The 23,478-nt window shown below is 24.9% G+C and overlaps 1 protein-coding gene across 1 annotated transcript in view; it reads right to left on the reverse strand.

Annotated features, from left to right (window-relative positions):
* The window catches only part of LOC135923234 (Fanconi anemia group J protein-like), a 64,822-nt gene extending 50,843 nt beyond the window's left edge, over positions 1-13,979 (reverse strand). Inside the window, exons 1-10 of the mRNA XM_065457881.1 lie at positions 13,884-13,979; positions 13,731-13,842; positions 13,498-13,538; positions 13,102-13,343; positions 11,464-11,553; positions 5,859-5,961; positions 5,218-5,340; positions 1,124-1,219; positions 763-895; positions 324-373 (exon numbers count right to left, since the gene is read on the reverse strand). Coding sequence (XP_065313953.1) covers positions 324-373; positions 763-895; positions 1,124-1,219; positions 5,218-5,340; positions 5,859-5,961; positions 11,464-11,553; positions 13,102-13,343; positions 13,498-13,538; positions 13,731-13,842; positions 13,884-13,979 — 1,086 coding nt within the window. The remainder of the gene's footprint in view (positions 1-323; positions 374-762; positions 896-1,123; positions 1,220-5,217; positions 5,341-5,858; positions 5,962-11,463; positions 11,554-13,101; positions 13,344-13,497; positions 13,539-13,730; positions 13,843-13,883) is intronic.
* Between the last annotated feature and the right edge of the window lie 9,499 nt (positions 13,980-23,478).

Below are 23,478 nucleotides of genomic sequence, written 5' to 3' on the forward strand. Positions count from 1 at the left end.
ACAAAATGAAATCAAACTTTATTTGTGCCTATTTTTCCACAAAACGTAATTGGGATTATCAATGGTTCGTGTAAGATTTAGATAAAAACTTTTATATAAAAAAAAAGATATGAACTCTTGATTCACAGTTTTTACAAATTGGCTCGCCTAAACAACAAGAGTGAGCAGTGCCATTAGTATAGATTTAGTAATTATGTTTCTACCGTCACCGTTCAAGCAAAATCTTTGATTGTGATTTGCCAATGACAAACATTATATGAGTATTATAAGCAACAACCATTCAGGTGACCATAAATAAAATAGTAGGCACTTTAATTACTTACCGTGGAAGCTAAAAGTTGGCACTCCTTTTCACAGTCTTTCCATCTTACATCTAAATATATTTAAAAAATTAATTTTTTTTAAATAAAAATATATAAAATTTGAACAAGATGAACTGAACAAAAAATTTAAATAAATAAATTTTGTCATTATTAAACAAGTTTATATTATATTATAGATGATGAGTAAGGCTATACGTTGATCAGATGATATTTGATCATAAGTAACTTGATCTGTCACGTGATAAAGTTACATAAGACTTGGGGTAAATAATTTTTTTTGCTTAGTGGCGCAAGTGAACATCTGCATATTAAGAATCACTGCCTTTCAAAATGGGGATTTTTAGGAATAAGTCAATCGATTTACGATAAAAGTGGTTCATAAAATTAAAACCCTACTTTAAATTTTAAAAGGTATATGAAATGAGTTATTTAAATGAACCTCGTAAGAATTCACAGACTTGGTAAATACTTTCGTGTTCCCATGTCAGGCTGGCTGACTCCCTAGCTACGTCTTCAATATTATGGGCTTCGTCAAAAATAAGAATTTGGTTTTTGAGGTTTAAGGATGGAATCTGATTTATTGATTTGTTTTGATTTTTTATCTTTTCTCCATTTCTGATTTCTCTCTCTCTTTTTCTTATTATTACATTCTTTTTATTATTCCCATAAATAGCGTATTTTGAGACTAATTAAAATGTAAGGAGTCTAAACTTGTATGATAGTATTAGAATGGAAACTTAATTTTTTTCTTCCTTCCTTTCTTTCTAGATATTATAAAAATCAATGTGCATATTGTGTACCGAATTTCTGACACCTTTATCCAAAATGTAATTGTAGGGGCAAAATATGATATCCGAATCCTCGATGAGACTTCTAGTGGCGAAATACGGGCATAACTTTATGTATGATAGATTTTTATAAAAAAATACATACACTTAAAATGAAACAAATATGAAAAAAAAGGATTAATATAATCAAGTGAACCTTAATTGTTTTTAAAAAAAATGTAAGTAAAAGGGCTGGGCCACACAACTTTTTTAAAATGTATTTATAAGCTAGGCCTGAAGTTTGAAAAACCTTTAAAGCATATAACATAAAAATTATCAAGCCGGGCTAGACAATTTGTACAATATTAAAAATTAATGAGCCAGGCCAAATAACCCCGATCAAGAATTTCAAAGTGCCAGGCTTAGGGCCAACGGAGAGAAGAAATCCCCCCCCCGTAGTATAATTTTTCCAAAAAATATAAAAGGGTTTAGGCGCCAAGCCAGCGGTGGGGGAGAAGGTAGAAAATCTCCCTCACCTACCCTGTAGCAAAATTTTTGAAAAAAATATAAAAGGGCTTCATGAATTTTGAATTGCTAAGCATTCTATTTCAAATATGTTATATTCTTTTCTAACTATTAGCAAAAAGTTAAAATTAATTTAATATTTATTTCTTTCTTTTATATTAATATTTATTCTCGGGAAAATTTAAAATTTATTTTCTTACACTTTTTAAACATCAACCAAAATAAATTATAATTAATTTACTTCTATTAATAACTATAATTAAAATTTTCCTAGAGTATATGAATTCAAATATCCAATCAGACAGAATAAGCTGAATATAATTATTTTTGAGACTTCTTGTATTATAGGGAAAAAAACTGCAAAGCCTGCACGAAAAGATGGAGCCTTCGACATCAAGTCGTTATAGCATTTTTTGGATCTAGAAAAGCCTAAATGCCCTTGGAGAAATATCAGAATCACCTGAAACAGATATTTTACCTGAAGCTGATACATTTTTAGATTTATATAACTACCGATTTTTTTTTTTGGAATTTATTAATAATTTATTACACAACAATTTTATGCAATATTTTTCAAAAAAATGTATTTGGCTGAAATTATGAGAATCGAGAATATTATTATATTAGATTAGAAAATGAGATAATATCGACCATGAATTTCTCGAGATCTATGTGATTGTTGAGGTCAAAGAGAAATTATATGATTTTGAGATTCACAGCCTCGACTATACCGACAAACAAATCGTTCCAATATTTACGTGGACTCAATTAAGGATTACTATAAAATAATCGTTTTTACTCCATTTTTGGATTTAATTTTGATTCAAATAAATAAACGATTTGTGATTTATCAAATGACTCTACCAAATTTACAAATACTATATCTTATAACTCCTTTAACAAATCTTGATATTGAAAAATTTAATTTTATTCATAGGATATAAATGTAAAGGCCGATTAATTTCAGAATTTAAATGGTAAGAAAGATTCATTTTTGTAGATAATTCTCCGAGAAATACAGTGGAAACATTGCATACTTTAAAATATATTTTATAAGTTTTCCAAATATATTAAAATTACTGTATATTTTAACAATGATAACAATTAGTACAAGTACAAATGAGTGAACCTTTTCTTCATTACAGAAAATAGAAACCTATGTCAAAGTAAGACATCTTAAAATTGACTGAATAGACTAGCTTGACTCATCTAAATCTAATCCCCAGCACAGAATAAATTAATAAAAAATTGACGCAATTGCAAAGAAAATTAAATTTTTATTTATGAATGATATTTTGATCAGGGACCCAAGAAACGAATATCGGTTCGGTTCAGGATCGAATAAAAATAACGGTTAGGTTTAAGTTCGGTTCGTAAAAAATAAAAATATCGGTTCGGTTCAAACTATAAAAACCGGTTTGAACACTTTTAGATTTAAGCCTACATCTGAATTATGTATAGGAAAGAATATATTTTATTTATTTTATCATTTAAATAAAAAACACATACATAAAACATTCATTTTTATTAGCACCCATTAAAATAAAATTTAATTTATAAATATAACAAATAAATATCAATAATTAATATTATTATGAACAATATTTTTCACTTTATTTACTTAAAATTTTTTTATTAAGCCGCACAATAATATATTTTCAAGATTCGTATCACTCATATTACATATATAATGAGATTGTATAAATTTAATTGTTGATATAAGATATTTTTAAAACATACCTTAAATCTAGATATAGGCATTACAAAAAGGCATTGTTGTTTAAAAGTTGTCCTTTTTAAGTTTAATTTTTTTAGTATGATTGATATCGGTTTTGTCCTTAGCTTCTTGCAGGCTGTACAAGCTTTAATAATATTAGAAACTGAGAATTTTTTTATTGCATGATCTACCACATAAGGTATGAGAAGCACATCTTATATTCATAATATTATATTAAGAAGCATTAAGATTGATTGTTAATTCATCAGGTACATTTGTGAAACTAGTAAAACATCATTCAAATTATCTATATTTTGTATTTGTTCTTCTTCATCATTTTCAAACATTTGATTGTCATCATCACTATTCTCCATAAATAATTTTACCATCTTAATAAGATTTACCCCATTGTAAATTGTTATAGAGTATATTTGTGATGTTTTGATTTTTTTAATCATTTAATATTTTTATTAAAAGGATTTATAAATTTTCTGCAGTGGGCCATTCAAAAATTAATTTCATTACTAGTGTTCTCAGAACAATTTTTGTTTTTTGAATATACTGAAGATTAATCCCAATAATGGACCTGTCTAGACGAGTAACACATTCAATTTTTAGAGATAACTTACCATTTATTTCTTTTATTATATTTTGCAGAGTATTTGAGGCTAATTAGGCAACATTATATTGAATATTTTGAGATTAATTTTAATATTACCCATGCCTTCTAATTAATGTTGTTAAATTACCTTAAGCCTCTAAATTGAGTCTCAACTTAAAGATTGATTGGAATATTTTTAGTTAAAAACATGTCTATGCTGTTTTATGGTTGACTAAAGTTAGGTCGTTTAACAACACGACTTCAAATATAGGATCAAGAATTTTTTTAAAACCGCTATCATCGATTAATTTGAATGGTCTGCCATTAAAAGTGACTAACTCAGTACAAACATCGATTATTATTTTTTTTATTTAGTTTTACTGATATTGTTTGTTCTTTTAATGCTTCTTCTATCGTATGTTGGCTTGATGACATCTTAAACTTTTTTATTTAATTAGGCTTTTGTTGTGATATTTTGTTAATTTTATCGAATAGAGGGTGGTTTCTTTTTATGTGACTCTCAAGATTTGTTTCATGATGGCCTTTCATATTATTTGACTATCAGTAATATTACATTTTGATGTGTCATTTATAATACAATATGTAAATAATTTATATATTGGATTTAAATTTTCTCTAGACAATATAATTTATAAGCTTAAAATATTTAAAAAATGTTGCAAAATGACAATATACTAAAGTTTATAAAAATTATGAATGACACTTATCAATCAAATGTGATTGAAAATATCTTTAAAACAATTCGAATATAATTAAAATTTTTGCAATATACTAGTAATAACTTACACTTTATTTTATAAACATAAAATCATGATGCTCAAACAGGTTCAGATACATTTTAACGGTTCGGTTCAGGTTAGATTTTTTTTAGCGGTTTAGGTTTCGTTTAGGTTCGATAAAAAATAAAGGTTATTAGATGTTTAATGGTTCGGTTTGGATCCCTGATTTTGATTAACTCTTAACATCATTGTAAAATGTTTAATTTTATATTTTATTGTGATTTACATACCGATTTATATAGCTATAATATTTTTTTTACCGTATTATATTCGTTCTTCATTTATAATTTTCCAATATTTTTTTATTTGTGTTCGAATGGAAATTATTATATTTTCCAATATGATTGATTCTAATTTTAGTTCTAATAATTTATAATGGTCCAAAAAAATTATTTCATTAAACCCAGATAAAAACTTCCATGGACGGTGTATTTGTACTTATCGACTAGTCTTCTTATTTGTACAGTTAAATAATTTTTTTAACCCAATTTTTTCTGCCAAAACGTGTCAACTCTTCGATATCCCATACGGGGTTTTGCGCGGCAAAATCAAACACCTCTGCTTGCCTCTTTGGCCTCAATAGGTTTTTGTAGTATTGGCAACCTACCTATATATATAACCATAATTTTAAAAATACAAAAAAAATTTGTTTTAAATAATAATCGTTGGCTGTTTATTATAGTGTTCTACATTCATTTTGTTTGCAAAATGTTTTTTTATCTCGATAAACTAATTCTTCGTTACTATATTCTTCCATATCAACATTAAAAAAACTAAAATATAATTTAGAAAGTCTTGCATTTGTATTAATACATTGTGATTTCCAATTTAAAATACAACTTTTTCAAAAATGCTCAACTAAAAATTTAAAATAAATGGATATAAAACACCATAACACTCAACCGGTAATAAAGAATACAATTGTAGTGCTTAATTTCTAAATATAAATTTGACTTTCAAAAATTATAATTAATTGACAGAATGATAAATTATGGCAATTATTTGCAAAGAAACTACTTATTTATATTTAAAGCTTTTTTAAAATATTTTTTCTCTTCCCTCCATTTTCTGAATTCAAGATCAATTTTTACAAAAAAAATCAAAATAAACAAAATATACTCTTACGTGAAAGCCCTTGATAAGATTAATACACCTATCATTCTTATCCCTCTGTTTAGCAACTTCTGGATGAACGCAAGTGAAATCTCTACTAGATAAAATGGTCATTCTATTAAAATTAACATAAATTTTTTAATAATTCTATTATATGTAATTATTCTCTTTCTCTCTAACAAATAGTTTAATTGGCGTGTGTAATAAAAGCCAGCAGCATAAAATGAATGCTCAGTTTGACGTAGTTGCTTTGCAATAAATAATAAAGCTTTTAGATGTTTAGGGTCATTATGCCAATTTACTCTAAAATATGGGTAAGGTTAGGGAGAACAATGGGACTGAAATGGGGGGAGGGCATATGATCCTCTAAGGTTAATTCTAAAAATAATAGTGAATATATTTGTTTTATATAATTAAATTAAACAATCCTTTATAAGAATAAATAAAAAAAATTCTACTTTTGGCGAAGAAAGGGATATTATATAATTATTGGGAAATGATATTTTATCAATTTTCGGCAAATTGCTTACCATTGTCAAATTAAAGATTAAGATAGTGTGAAAATAAAATTACTAATTTTTAAATGAAGTGTAATTTACTTTAATTTTAATCAGGGCAGTAGCCAGGAATTTTCAGCTAGGGTGCCACTATTTTTTAAAAATAAAACAAATAATTAAGCATTCGTAGAAATTTTTTAATATTCATTTTTATTAAAAATTTATTAATGTAATATGAATACAAAATAATAGTATAATATAATACGACGATTTTTATTTTTAAATTTTAACATAAATGAATTAAAGGATAAATTTTATGTTACTTTTTTCATAATCAATACTAAATCTTGCTTACGTTGATCTTTCATCGACTCTCGAATGCTCGATAGAACTCTCTTTATTGTAGAGAAAGAGGCCACACAAGAAGTCGTTGGTACCCTAATGATGATGGCTGCTGAGTAGCATTTATATAATTCTTTAAATGCATGATGATATTTTTTTATACATAATATTTAGAATATTTCAAAATTATGTGTTTCTTTAACTTCTGCAGCTAATAATCCTTTAGCGATTTTCATTTCATGATGTAACGCTTCCATATTTAAGTTTAATAATGATTCTAATCGGGCCATTTTATTTGATATAAAATAATCAGGGTCAAAGGGGGACAATGTATTAAAACATGATAGAAGATTATAGTCATCTTGTGTAAATCTATCTAAAAAACGATCAACACAAACAAAGTAATCAATAATTTCATAATTCCTTCTTAAAGAACTCCAAAAGGAGTCTTTTTCACAACCAAATTGTAATTTGGTTTTGACTAAAAAATCTTGAAAATTTATAGACGTTTTACGTACCCTTGATGATTTGTGGGGAGTGAGATTAAATCTTAAGTTTTTCAGCCTTAATTATAATCAAATTAAAAGAATTATCGCTTCTTTTATTTTTTAATATATTGATAACATAATTTTTAGCATCCAGTAGATTACTAACTGACTGTAGATACTTATTCAGTGGATCTATTGTTATTATGCCTCATAAATTATAATGGCTAATATAACGTAATATATATTGACGCATTGAGATAAAAGACCAGAGGCTCGACTGAATCATGAGTGGAAACCTCTGAATTAAGAGTCTACTAGAAAAGTAAAATAATACTTCACCAATAGTCTGAAAAGTCTCATAAATGATGCGAGATATTTTTAAATGACCAGTCCACCTCTGGTCTAAAAGTCTCTTAAAACATGACCTGTATATTTACAGAATACTCTAAAATGTCTGAAAAATTATACAATACATTAGATAAATTTTAAAAAAACTAGAAATGATAACAATATTATACCAATTTTGAACCTCAGGATGAAACTTGTGGTTGTAGCATATAAAAGGAACTTTTTTATTAAATTTTTTTTGAAGGATTTTCACTCCTCCATTTTGATCAGACACGTCTGCACCATCATATACCTGACTTATTATATTCGTTGAATTAATAATGCAATCAGTAATGCTTGTAGAAAGACACTGTAAATTAATAATTCGTATTAAATTTTCTTGAATTTCTCCAGAATAAAATGTAGCGAATAATTATGCTCGGGTTTTTACATCTGATGTATCTTTTGCCTCATCAATAAGACAAAAAATAGGCACTCGTTTTGTTATATTTATCTGAGATATTTAAAGCACCATATCTTCCATAATAGATATTACTTCCTTTTGAATCTGGGATGTATATTGAGCATTTTTGGGTATTTCATAATTTTATTTAATCCAAGATCTTTTTGGATGGTGTATGAAACATTGCTATAAATAGTCCAGAAGAATAAATTATGTTTTCATTTTTTGCAGCATCCGTAATTTTTTTTGAACCAATCCCAAGAAAAGGTAGCTCCTGTATGCTATATTAATTTAAGATAGTAAAAATTATATTATCATCATTTTTAAAAAACTTCAATGCACAGTTATAAAAATAAAATAAAACAATGATGAAAATACTATTTAAAAGAATATTAAAATTATAATTGACATCTATATCTATATTCTATATAAAAATATATAATTATAAGAGAAATTAAAAAAATAATTTAAAATAATATATTGAGGTATGGTCGGGGCTTAATGACCCATGTATGGATATGCAGTTGAATCAAATTTCAATTGATATTCTTTGTCGGAGGTAAAAGCCTACTTTTGGATCACCTGTGACTAAACGTAACCTTATTATGGTTAATTTATTGGCTTACCAAAATTGTTGTTATCTCAGTATTTTCTTCATCTAAAATTCACCGCTGTTTTAAATAATTGATTATATTATAATAATAATATTATGATAGAGCCATAATAAATAAAATAATTATCATTGAAATAAGCACAATTTAAACGTGATTAAGCGCCTATATAATGTTATATACAAACACACATGAAAACGATAAATATGAATGAATGATGACTTATTATTGGATAAAAATAAAATAGAATAGAAAGAGTTTACAAACTAGACATGTTTTTTGAATAAATATTTAAAATTTATTTTTAAAATATAAAAATAATATATTATAAAAAAAAATTTAATTGGGGGGGGGGAATTTATGGGGGCCAAAGATTTTTTCTGGGGGCCAGGTTTGGGGGTCCAAAAATTTTTTGGGTAGGAGGGGCTTCCCCACCCCAGTGGCTATGGCCCTGATTTTAATATAAACATCAAAATAATTTGAGCATAATTGTCATCTTTATATAACGTTACTTGTTAATATAGATATATATATAAATCCAATCTATACTAACAAATATTAATTTACCAAACTTCAGGAGTATACTATAATAATATCAATATTATAAAATCTATCAAATCAATGAGTATTAAAAACTCAATTTAATATATTATTTACATTTTAACTATAATATAAATAAATTATGATATTGACTATCTCAACAATATTATTAAGAAAGTAAAGTTATACAAATATAGTTAATCTTTCAATGATAGAAAAATACCGTAAGTGTTATGAAATTTCTAAATTAAGCTTTGATATTTATTAAATTAACCAGATATATTTATTGGTAAATATAAAAAGTTTGAAAATTAAATATTACAAATTTTATGAGAATTATTGTAAAGATTGTCTAAATTAAAGCAAAATTGCCCGAAATACTCTATTTCATATTTTATTATATATTTAAGGCATACAATAATCAAAATTTTATTTAATTAATATTTAAATAATATAAACTTGTTTTTAAATTATAATATATCCTAAAACTTTTATAAAAATTAAAATAATTTGTTGTCTCTAAAAAATGTTTATAAAATTCTTCAGTAATAATGTATATAAATTTGCAAATATAGTTTAGCATAAAATAAGAACTGAAAAAAACCAGCTAAAAATATTAAAGGGTGCTTTTGTAGTACTAACTTAAACATCCAGGGATCTAAACCGAAACGAATATCGGTTCGGTTCAGGTTTGGATAAAAATAACGGTTCAAGGTTCAGGTTCGGTTCATAAAAAATAAAAATATCGGCTAGGTTCGAATCTCTAAAAACCAGTTTGAACACTTTTGTATTCAAACCTGCATTAGAATTATGTATAATAATTTTTTTTTTATCATTAAAATAAAAACACTTACATAAAACCTTCATTTTTGTTAATTGCACATTATAAAATAATATTTAATTTATAAATGTAACAAATAAATATCAATGATTTATTTTAATGAGAACAATATTTAACTTTATTTACTTAAAAAGTTTTAATTAAGCCGCACAATGAATATATTTTCAAGATTCGTCTCACTCAAATTACATTTATAAGGAGATAGTAAAAATTTAATTGGTGAGAAACATCTTTCTCCATACTAACAGGGGTAGCCGGCACTGCCAGTATGATATCAGACAATTTGTATTTGTTCTTCTTCATCATTTTCAGACATTTGATTGTCATCATTACTATCCTTCATAAATAATTACACCTTAATAAGATTTACCCTATTGTCAGTTGTTATAGTGTATTTTGTGATGTTTTGATTTCATAATCATTTAATACTTTTATTAAAAGGAGATAAATTATTTCTTTTATTGCTAGTGTTCTCAGAACAATTTTTGCATTAATATACTGATTAATCCCAACAATGGACTTGTCTATACGAGTAACACAGTCAATTTTTAGAGATAATAACTTACCATTTATTTCATTGATTATATTTTGCCGAATATTTAAGGCTAATTCTGCAACATTAGATTTAATATTTTGGGAATTAATTTTAATAATAACCATGCCTTCTAATATAGGATCAATAATTTATTCTGAACCGATATTCGTTTCGGTTTGGATCCATCATGAGTAGGACTTTAATAATTTATTTTTTTATTCTGTTTGGTAAGTTTAAAGGGGAAAAGAATTATTGGTAAAAACTGTCAAAATTAAAATCATGCCAGAATGGAGTTATGTAGAAGTTATAACTTTCTGGTTTATTTTAATGTTTATTGCCTTCTATTAATTCTTTAATCAATTTCACCAGCCACAAAAAAAACCGAATTACAAACCAAATACAAACTATGATATCACGTCTTAAGCGTAAAGTCAGCCAAGGATCTTATGTCAATAATTAGTGCATATTTCATATTTTTTAGTACTTCCATGCGTTAGATAGAGTTTTAAAAAAAACATTATTGACAAAATAAATAAAAAATGCAAAGATTGGCATCATTTTAGTAAGAAAATTATAAAAACAATCAACAATATCATGCCTAGTGTTGTTAAACGGTTCATTTAGAGCCGATTTTTAAAAAGGGCTAACTCAATATTTTAGCCTGAAAAATTTTACCTAAGAGTCGAGATTTCGCTAATAGATGTCTAAATTGTGCCATCTATGAGCAAAATTAAAAAATAAATACAAAAATATCTAATTAGTTTAACAATATAAATTATATTATTAAATTTATAAATTAATTTTAACAAATTTTAAAAATCGTTATTTTCATTACTATTATAATTTTTAATTAATTTGTGGAAGATTATTCATAATAATCTTTGTTTTTAGTTGTTATAAATTTGCGAATTTAATTTATTTCAAAATCAAAATGTTCTCCAGCCATTGTGTTTCATATGAAATATAAGTTTACTTTATATTATTGTAGGACGTTTTCCTGAGCTCACTGATGATTTGATTTATCTGTTTGTGGGTACGGGTACTGTAAATTATTTTGGGTATCCTGTTCACGGCAAACATAATTAATTTTATTTAAAAAAGAATAGCAAATCGATTATATTTAAGATTTTAGGGTTTGTATATTATATATCAGATAATACAGCCCTGTCAGAAACCCAGTTCGTAGGATAAAAAATCTCCGAGTGAGGTTCAGGTTTAAAAACGTGAAAAATTTAAGTCTTGGCCAGATTTAAAATTTAAAAATCTACACCAATATATATATGTAGGGGTTTTTTTCAGTCAAAGAGTAATGATATTCTTTTAAATCAGAATATCATTCAAAAAGAAAAAAAAAGAAGGATGGTGTGACTATGCAAGGTGACACTATATAATTGTAAAACTATCATTTCCGTTGAAAATAAATAAGAATTGTAAGATAAGGGGTTATTTTATAATTACTAGGGATGTGCCAATTTTCAAATTTTTCGCCAGTTCAATATTTCTGATATTCATACATACATAACTAATACTAATACGATATTTGGAGTTATTTTATATACCCCCATAGCAATGTTATAAAAAAATTAATAAATTTTCTAAACAATAACTATATACTGTAGACATAACAAAAAATTGAAACATTTTGAAATTTTTCATGACTAAGGTAATATTTGGTGCATTATCACAAATGATTACATGTTTTTGGGTTTTCCTATTCCTCAATTAACCTCTCATTTAAAATATTGCAATGTTTATGACTGAATGTGATTTGTTTAATATTAAATAAAATACTTTTCTTGCTGGTTGCTGCCAATATTATAACAAAAATATAACCAAAAACAATAAAAATATTGAATTGTATGATGTTGGCCCCAATATCTTATATATAACATCGACACAGCCCTAATAATTTATATTTTAGAAGTTGTAATACACTTTGTTTGTATGGTCTAAAACTTGATCAAGCCAATCAACATCAATCATTAAAAAATAAATTGAAAATGTTAGATATCAAACCCTGAGTCTTATTTTCACATAAAAAATATGGGTGAGGTATGGTAAGGGGTAGTAAGGGTCAATAGTCTGGTTGCCTTGCACTAAGTCTCTTGCCCAATCATTTTAGCATACCATTATAAAGTTATAAATGCTAAATAAATTGAACTTTTTAAAAGAACTAGCAAAAAATATATAAGATTGCATTTTTTTTAAAAAAAAACAATGAAAAGTGAAAGAAAAAATAGAAAACCAATATTATAAACAAATTATTTCATTTTCCTAGTTATTTTTATTAAAATTAGAATTAATTCTCTATTTTTTATAAATTAAATTAAAGTAAATGGAACCCAAAAATAATTTATTAAAAAAGCAAAACAAAAACTAAGATAAGATAAAATATTAAATAGTTACTAATTTATTTTTGGTTCCAGGTCTAAATGGAGATTTTGCAAGACCTTAAAGAACAAGTTGAGATAATGTTCTTTTGGCCAGAACCAGAATGGAGCTAGAAATGGCCTTGAACATTTGCAATTATTTTGAAATAAATAATGAAATATATTTTAAATATTTTTTAAAAATATATATATTTTATAAAATGCATATTTACAAAATTTACCTATTAATACTTTTCTTATTGCTGGACATTTGAGTGGTTTTCATCAGTAAATCTTTTATATATTGATTGCCATTCTCATATTTTGAATTATTTATTTTTTCAGGGCTCAAATCATCATATTTTATGTCCATTTTTCTTATTTTATGAGGCTGATAATTAAAATATTTTGATGATTTTGATAACCATTCATCTGAAAGATTGATTGAATTCTTATCAATATTGATAAGAGGTTGGATTATATTCTTTATATATATATATTAAAATGTATCAATCAATAATTATATATTTTAATATATATGAATCAGTTATATTGGTTAGATATAAAAATTAAAATAAATGATCTTAAAAAACGTATCTACTTATAATTTAATTTTTTAATTATAATGCACATTAAACTTGAGTAGATGGTTGGCTCTTGATAAAATCTTCATCAGAATCTGCAAACGTTTATTTATTATATGTAATAAAAAAATATTACTCCTTCTTTCTTCTAATAAATTAATTGTATAATTTTTCTTTTCTTGCATATATTTTAATTTTTTATTTGAAATATCAGAGTTCGGCAAATTATTTTGAAGGATTTTATCTTTTTATTTAAATATAGTTAAATATGTTTTTTTTAAATAAACATTTCATATCTCTTTGCCATGCTAAGGTAGCACACAATAAAGATAAAGTTTTGCCAGTGCCAGTTGGACTTTCCAATATGGCATATTTTTTGTTCTGAAGTGATTTTATGATCTTACAAAATATTATTTTAAGACAATCGATAAAAGAAAAACTTTCTCCATATAAGCTATTTGACAGGGATAAGGGGCATAAGGAAAAAACACCTTAACTCCACTTATCTTAAGTTCAGAATTTTTACATTTCGACATTAATTTTAAATTTTAAAAAATAATAAATGGATGCCTGCTAATTATTATTTTATCTAATAAAATCCTAACACCAATGATATATTATTGCCTACACTCAGAGTTGGGCAGTACCGCGAATACTTGTATCTAAGATACAAGATCCTTTTGTATCTTTACTCGGTATCTTATTGACATTTTTAAGAAGATACTAGTATCTGTATCTAAGATCCTTTATTTTGAAAAGTATCTTGTATCTTTTTCATTTTCTTTAAAAAGATACAGATACAGATTCTTTTTAATATTCATGTTTAAAACATTTACATATCACACAATGTTACTTTATTTTCTTCATGAAATCTTGTATTATTTTCTTTATTTTTTCCCGCTATATTTTAAATATATTGATAACCAAAATTAGTTGGAAGTTTTACAGGTCACAAAGATTGATAGATTAAAAATAACAACACCAAAACTAAATAAGATAAGGATATATTTTATATGCAATATTTTTTAATTTGTAGAATGTTTAACAATCATAGTAGTGAAGATGAAATTATGGAGATAGGTTCTCTGAATCAAATCCAAATCTTAAAATTCTAGATTGAAAAAGAACAAGGTACAAGCTGAATGTCAAAATTGCACAAGTAAAAAAGTTATTACAGGCTCAACAAACTCCTCTACAAACTTTGTTAATTAAACATATTAAAGTATATTATACATTTTTATTTTATAATTATTAACATAATAACCTATACTTAAGTCGCTCTTAGATAATTGTTATTAAAAATTTTTATAGAAGATAGTTGAATATCAAATTAAAATCATTTTGGATATATATTTTTTCGGGATGTATCGATACCACTTTTTTGGAGGCCGATCCTATATTCCCGATATTAAATTGATATCGGTCGATTACCGATCAGATATCATATCTAATGATATATTCTGTAAAGATACCAATGGTTTTGATTTATAATATACTTTTTATTAGTATAACGTCCATAATTTAACTATACCATAACCATAACTTATGTCATTTAAATATATTATAATGATCAGTTATAGTTTATATTCAATTCAATTGCAATTCTATAAAAATATAAAATATTTTTATTGTTAAATTACTTTTATATAATAAGTAAGTAATAACATTTCACTTTTATATAATAAGTATTATCATTAATCTATATATATAATAAGTAATAAACAATTATATTATGAAATTTGAAATAAATATTTAAAATAATATTTAACATTAATATATCGAAGATTTCTTTTTAGAAATACCAATATTTCAAATTTATCAGAGGTCAGCTTGCGGCGATAGTATCTGTCAATATACTAAAAACAGATTCTGAAGAAAATTTCTATAATAAACAGAATTAACAAAAAAATAACAATATGGCAAAATGTTTATTAATTATTTATTATTATTAAAAAAATATACATAAAAATGTATTACGATTTTATATTTATAAAAATAAATGATCTTAGATATAATTTTTTTTTTAAATTTTATAACATTTTATTTTTGTTAAAGAAGCCATTTTATATCGGATCAAATTTTATAATATTGGCCGATAACATATATTTAAAAGGGTGAAGTCGGCCCGATCCGATATAAAATATCGGCACATCCCTAATATATTTTATATATAATTATTTTAGCAAGTTCTTATTAGAGGAAATATTTAAGCTACACTTGATATATAACATTAGATAATTTTAAAAGGCTCTTAGTAAAATAATTATAATAAAGTAGAATTTAACTTTATTAGTTACTTTTATTTATTTATGATATAAGTAAAATTATATTACAGCATTTATTTACAAAATTTAATAAATTTAAAATGCATTAAAGAAAATTGTTATGTATTTAATAATTATAATATAATGTTATACATTATTTTGATATTTTTTATATATAATTAATAATTTTGCAAGGAATATATAAAAAAATTTGAAAAGAGATCTAAATGATATTTATATATATGATATTACAAATGCAAGAATTAATAAGTCATATTAGAAAATAAACTAATTTAAAAAATACATTAATATCACAAACAAGTAATGATAAATACTTATTAAAGATAATGAATAAAATAAAACTAGTATATTTTTTTAGAGACGCCATTTAGCCATATACTCCGAATATAAGCTATATTTAAAACAACACAGAAAATAACCTGCAAATTCTAATAAAACATTTGATTTAATTTTTTTTTCTTATTTGCAAATTTTCAACTTCCATTAAATATATTACTCTTCCTTCCCTGTTTAAGCTATTAATGGGCAAAAACTAATATTAAAATCCCTGTTTATTATAATTAATTCATTAATAAATATTTTATTAATTATTGCAAATATTCATTCTTATATGTGTATGCTATGTTCTTCACAAATAAATAATAAAAACTGTATTTTATAAACTATTCTAATTTAATTGGTAATGATAATTTAAAAGTATCTTGTATTTAAAATACTCTAATTTAGTAAAAGATACAAGTATCTTTTATCTTGTATATTTTTGATATTTTGAAAAAGATACTAGTATCTGTATCCAAGATTCATTTTTTTATTAAGAATCTGTATCTGTATCTAGATTCTTTTTCTGGAGGACCTGCCCAACTCTGCCTACACTTAACAGGCTTTCTAGGTCAATCATCGTCATAAACAGGAGCGGACTGGCCAGTAAGCCTAGTTGTTGGCTAATAGACGACTAACTAATAGTTATAGTTGAAATATTTGACTAAAAGCTTTAGTTATTAATTTTGTCAATAGTCGACCAAGACTAAAATAATTAATTTTATTTATTTTTATTATATTTATTTATATAATTTTAAAAAACATACAAAATATTAGATTTGGTGTCAACTGGGAGCTAAAAATAAATAAATATTAAATTTGGCGCTAACCAGGCGCTAAAAATAAATAAATTAGAAATATAAAAAGAATATAATATATATAAATTCTAAGCAATTCCCCGAAATTAGCCGACTAATTTATTTGCTAAAGTTTGTAGTCTATCTCCTTGACTACGACTATGAAGAAGTCGACTAATTAACAACAATACTGGTGGAAAAATGTCCAACGAGGCCTAGAGGCTTTTAAAATTTGTAGACCTTTAGGAAAAAAATTTTGGGTTTAGGAAGAAAAATTTAAAATTGGTATAGAATCTTAATATGTATTTATACAAAATAGTTTTTAAATATTATAAATTATTAACTATTAAAACATTCAGGTGGAATTATAAGCACTATTGGTGCTATAAATAAATTATTTAAATGTTTAGCCATCAATAGTCGAATAATCAGACCATTTCCCTATTTTCCTTAGTTGTTAAAATGTTAATTCAATAGAAATTAAATGAGAAGACAGTTATTGGTATAATTATTGTCTTATAATAAATAGACGTAAGTAAATATTTAATTAATTTATATAAATATATATGTTAGCGGCAAAGTTTTTTACGGCAATGTGTTATTTTTCAACTTTAAATCAAGTTTAAAAACATTTTACCTGAAATGTAATCCACCAAGTTTGGAATACCTACCCTAAGAATTTCATGCAATTTTGCCATGAACCTTTAAATTGAACTTATTATAATATATATTAGTTTTCCATACAATTTTTCTAAAAATAATAAATTATTCAAAAGTTAACGATAATCTATAACTCATAAGATAGGTATTCTAAGCTGGAATACATTTCCGGTTAAATCAGCTTTTAAATTTAAAAAAACGCCTTAAAACACATTACCGCTAACATATACATGCAATATTTATAGTTTATATACAGAAAATAGAATTTTGTTTTAATAAATTAGATGAAATTCTTACTAACATCTACACCCATGACTGTGTCAATATAAGAATAGAATAATAATTTCAAAGATAATATATTAACACATAGAAGGCAGAGGAAACTTTAGAAGAAAACTTTATTATAAATAATTTATATCCTCCTTTTTACAATTTTCAATACTATATATATTGTTATTTTTATAAATATTTACATTATTAGTTAACCTTGCCCAATATTATTATATTATTATATTAAAATAATAAATATATATGTATAATCATTATAACCATTCTAATTGACGAATATTATAATTCATAATGTATAAATAGAATATTACAATATATTTATACGTTACTACAATTATTATTACATATATATAACATAAATATCTAATGAGAATGGACAGAAATGAAAAGAATAAACAATACAAACAAAACCAAACTCCTTAAAAATAATTATTTTTATATTAAATATATATGAATGAAATATAACAGAAACATGTAGGCCAGGCTCTAAGCCCGGATACATGGGTCGAGCCGTATAATTTTTTAAAAATATACCCGACTAGGCCTAAAAAAAATTTTAAATAAATAACCGGCCAGGTCTCTGATATATATAAATATATTATATAAGATAAGATAGATTTATATATAAAATATGAAGTTTCTTTCATATTCATTTTAATTTTTCCATAAAAATAAAATATTTTTGATTTTGCAAAACATTTATTTTAATTTAAAATAAAAATTACTTAATAGTCCTAAAAACCTTTTCCTCTCCCTGATTTAAAATACTGGTTGGTTGGATTATTTTTGCATGTGCATTAAATATTAAGAAAATTTATAACCTCATCTCCCTAGCTAAAATGAACCATATTTGTTAAATTCATATAACATTACCCAATGTAAATATTTAAGGTTTCTTGCGCTGGAGTAGGGAGTTTATAGCTAACGGCCTAATTTTTTTGAAAAATTTAGAAATAATTGGGTCTCTATCAATCAGAGTTGTTAGAAGATACTTTTTAAATGGATCTAGATACAGTTACATAGTCTAAATATTTATCTAGATACAGATACAGCTTCTAAAAGATTATCTTGATACAGATACAATCTAAAATGTATCTAGGTAGAGATACATTTTTTATTATACTCTTAGATAAGGTTTGAAATTAGGATTCTATTGTGAAAATTCATGAAATGATCTAAAATATTTATTGACTCGATATCACATTTATCAAAATATAACTAAAATAATGATTTTTAGATATTAATATAATATATGATTAATATAAATAATTATTATATATCATTAATAAAATAATATAATATAGATTAAATTATTATAAATAATTATTAGATTTCAGTAATAAAATATTTTCAAAATTTTGATTTAAGACATCCTCGTTTATCTGTAAAGACATTTTTAGCACTAAAAAGTCTTTAAACAGGGGCGCTGGAAGGGATTGTGGTGTTATATTTAATGAATAATATTTTTATATCAGGATATTGTTTAAAAATACTAAAATCTCGGCATTCATTTTTGAAAAAACTATTTAAAATTTGTTGATTATCAGAATTTAAATCAATAACAATCATATCTCCTGCTGTGGGATACTGAAAAAAATCGGATATTAAATTATTGGCTTTTTTTTCACAGGTTAATTTGCACTCATTTGAAGACTTTGATTCCTCAACTAATCTTTGTATTAATTGTTTTTTTTTATTAAAATTTTCATCCATTTGCAACCATGTCCAATCTAGTTTAAAAAAAGGATGAAGCATATTTGCCAAAATATTTTCATCTATTGTCCCAATGAACCTAGAATTATTAAATACTGATTAATTTATTATTAATTTACCTATCTTCAATTCCTTTAAGTAAGGCATTTAAGAGTGGTAAACAAAATTTCAGGTTAATTTGTTTAAAATTTTTCAATTTAATAATGAGCTGGGAAATATGTTTACCGGCGATAGGCACTCCAACAATCTGTTGTTGTGTATATTAAAGATGGTTCTATTAGACTTTTAATAATTTCTTTCTTTTCATTCTCCCATCTTTGGAAAATTCTAGCAACCACTGTCTGTCTGCAAATTATATTTTTTTGTAGAGCTAATGTTTTGATCATTTTTATAAATGATGGATTTGCAACAATTGAAAATGACTGAATGCTATCTATAATAAAATCAGATATTAAATCATCTAAAATGCTTTGGGTTAAAGTCTGAGGTCTCTTGAAAAAAAATCAATGGACGATGAGCCTAGTCCAATATTTTCTTTAATAGATTTTTTCTCCTTCCCCTTTTTTATTTGGATTAAGAGTGTATGATGTTTTCTCTTAAAATTTAATAAAATTGTAAACATTTATTTGGTATCTATACTCTTAAATGTTTTACAATGTTGCAAGTTGAGGTAATGCTAACTGAAATTTTCATATTTTTTGGACATGGCAAACATTTTACTAACAGAGATTTGTTTTCTTTATTTTGAGATATTATTTAAAAATATGGTCTATAAATTTGCCATTGAATGTCGTCATTTTCGTCATCAATATTAATCTTAAAAATAAATATAATAGAATAAAATAAAATACCAATTCCATTGCAATTAAAAATGGCAAATTCCTTGAGATGGATTGTAATATCAGAATTTGCTTGTTATTGATAACTCGGTCATAATATTTAATTAATATTTATATATTCTTTTTTATATATAAGTTTTAATATTTTATATATATATATAATTTTTTAATATATAAATTAATATTAATTTATATGCTCATATGAAATAAAATAAATTTTACACTCAAGTATTTTTATTTATAATATAAAAAAGCGTTAAATAAAAGTATATCAAAATGTATCTTAAAAAGTATCTATAAACAGATACAGATACCTCTAAAATAATATCTAGATACAGATACAGATACAGATACTTTAATCAAAAATTTAACTAGATATAGATACCACATTTTTAACCACATTTTTATATCTAGATACTTTAACAACTCTGCTATCAATATATTTACAAACAAGAAACTTTAGCATTTTAACTGCCTGGTAAATGGTTGAAGATTTTAAATTTTCTTTAAATTCGATAAATTTCCTCTAAATATATATGAAAGCTACAAATTATGATTTGATTCATCAGAGTGATTACACATGAAAAATTTATTCAAGATTCTATGAAAGAAAGTTGCAATGATGGAGAACCTGTAACCAAGCAATACAAAATGTAAGCAATGTTTGATATGTCCATATGAGACGTTATAGCGATATAATTTCATTTATCTGCATATACCAATTTATATATAGTATACGAATATCTTATCATTTTATCTTTTCCACAAGTGAGTTGCGAACAAACTTTCAGAAAATTAAAAATATACTGCTAGCAAATATTAAGCAGAATTATCTAGAAGCCTTTTTAATGATGTCAGTTGGAAATTTTTTTTGGGAAAAATCTAATTAAGTAAAATTCTTGATTATTCGCGCTTTGTTTACCATTAATGATTAAATTGTTAAGCCAACTTAGAAAGAATAACGGCACAACTTCACCGAATTCCTTTCTTTCCAAGTGCTCAAACGCGGTTTAGAAGCAAATGTTTCTAGTTTCTTGTAGTATTAATTTTATATCATTTAGAAATTTTAATATATTGGGATCTATACTGATATATGAAATAGGACATACATGCAGTTATAAACCATACATTCTAATTTTCTTTTCCAATTTTGAAAATGTACGACTATTATATACTTTCCAAGTGCTCAAACTCTGTTTAGAAGCTAATGTTTATAGTTTCTTATAGTGTTAATTTTATATCATTTAGAAATTTTAATATATTGGGATCTATACTGATATATGAAATAGGACATACATGCAGTGATAAACCATACATTCTAATTTTCTTTTCCAATTTTGAAAATGTACGACTATTATATATTTTGGACTATAAAATCAGGTACATGTTAAAAACTGAATCTAATAGTTGCTAGCATTCATAATTTTAGAAATTAAAGATTTTAGCAATATAAAAAGAAAATTATTTTTATTTTATCTCACTCCTATGCTCCACATTATTAAGGTTAAACATTTTGCGGTAGATGCGAGATTTAATCAAATGCTATCGGTTTCGAGTCCTGCTCAATGATATATTATTATTGGACCAAGCTTACTATATACTTATTTTTCTTTAAAAATATTTTATCATATTTTATTATAAAAATATACCAGAGCTTTTATTTAATTCTTATAAATATTTCATTTTTTTATTTAAATATTTTGTCAACTTTCTAGTCATCTTTAGAAGAAATTTGCGTATTCATTGTCATATAACTTTTAATTTTGTGTATTCATTGTCATTTTTTTTGTTAATTTAGCAAGTCATCATTATCATAAAAAAAACTAATATATTTTATTTTTATGATTAGGAAAGATTATTAATAAATCTTTATTTATTCAGAAGGGAGCAATAGTTTAAAAGAGGGAAAAATGAAGATTATGAAATTATTATTTTTAAATTAGTGAATTCTTAGATTATAAAAATATTATTATTCGGCTTATTTAAAACCCAAAAATCATTGTAAAAAATAAATAAAAGATTTCTTATGTTGTGTATATTAATTTTTGCATATTTTGTGGTCTCGAGTTCTCGTGGGTTGTTTATATTTCTATATTGGTGGCCAAGATGTAGTGTAATATTTTTTTTATTTGATTTTGAAAACTAATTAGTAGGAAGAGTGTTGTATATACGGAATAATGTTGGAAAACGAATTAGTAAGAAGAGCGTTATATATACGGAATAACGTTGGAAAACTAATTAGTAGGAAAAGCGTTGTATATACGGAGTTACGTTAAAAACTAATTAGTAGGGACGTTGTATATAGAGAATAACGTTGAGAATTTGTGTAACGCGTAGGTTTTTTTTTTAATAGGGGAGGTATACCGTGCGGCCGAATTACACAGAAGTGCTTACCGTTTTTGCCGAAATTAGAAACAAGTCTTGTACGGAAGTGCTGCCCAAGTTTTTATCTGCTACACGGAATTCCCAAATTTTTGTCATATAGACTTATTACACGGAAGTGCTGCCCAAATTTTTGTCTGTTATACGGAATTCCCCAAAAATTTTGTCATATTGACATATTACACGGATGTGCTGCCCAAATCTTTGTCATATATAGACCTGTTACATTGAATTTCTTCCCATTTATTTTTAAAGTTTATTCCACGGTAGTGTTGCTCAAATTTTTGTCATATATAGACCTATCGTACATAAGTGTTGTTTTTTTTACCCCTCAAATAAATATATTTTAAGAAAAAACCATCGTATATATATAAAATTTAAAGACAAATTGTGGATGTATATGTGCATCATCGGACTATTTACACTATTGATATTATCTTATCTGCTGACGTTATATATAACCTAAATATCTCTTTTGAAGTTGTTCATAAACTTTTTATAGAGTGGTGATGAGATGTTGAGTTTAAAATTTGTGAAATACTGGGAAATACATTATATTATTTTTGGGCGTTGATTGTGTTACTAATATGGGCATATAGTTTAATCCTGGGAAGTAGGATTAGGAGAAGCCAAGTGTGAGGATAAAGGGGCAAACTTTGACAATCGAAGGACACAATGGAGAGGAAGATATGATGGGCCGAGTAACATGGTTACCGGTGCAGGAATTAAATAAAGGGTAGACTGATAGTGAAA

Source organism: Gordionus sp. m RMFG-2023, chromosome 1 (assembly GCF_954871325.1).
Source record: "Gordionus sp. m RMFG-2023 chromosome 1, tfGorSpeb1-WG-v2, whole genome shotgun sequence".
Taxonomy (NCBI): domain Eukaryota; kingdom Metazoa; phylum Nematomorpha; class Gordioida; order Chordodea; family Parachordodidae; genus Gordionus; species Gordionus sp. m RMFG-2023.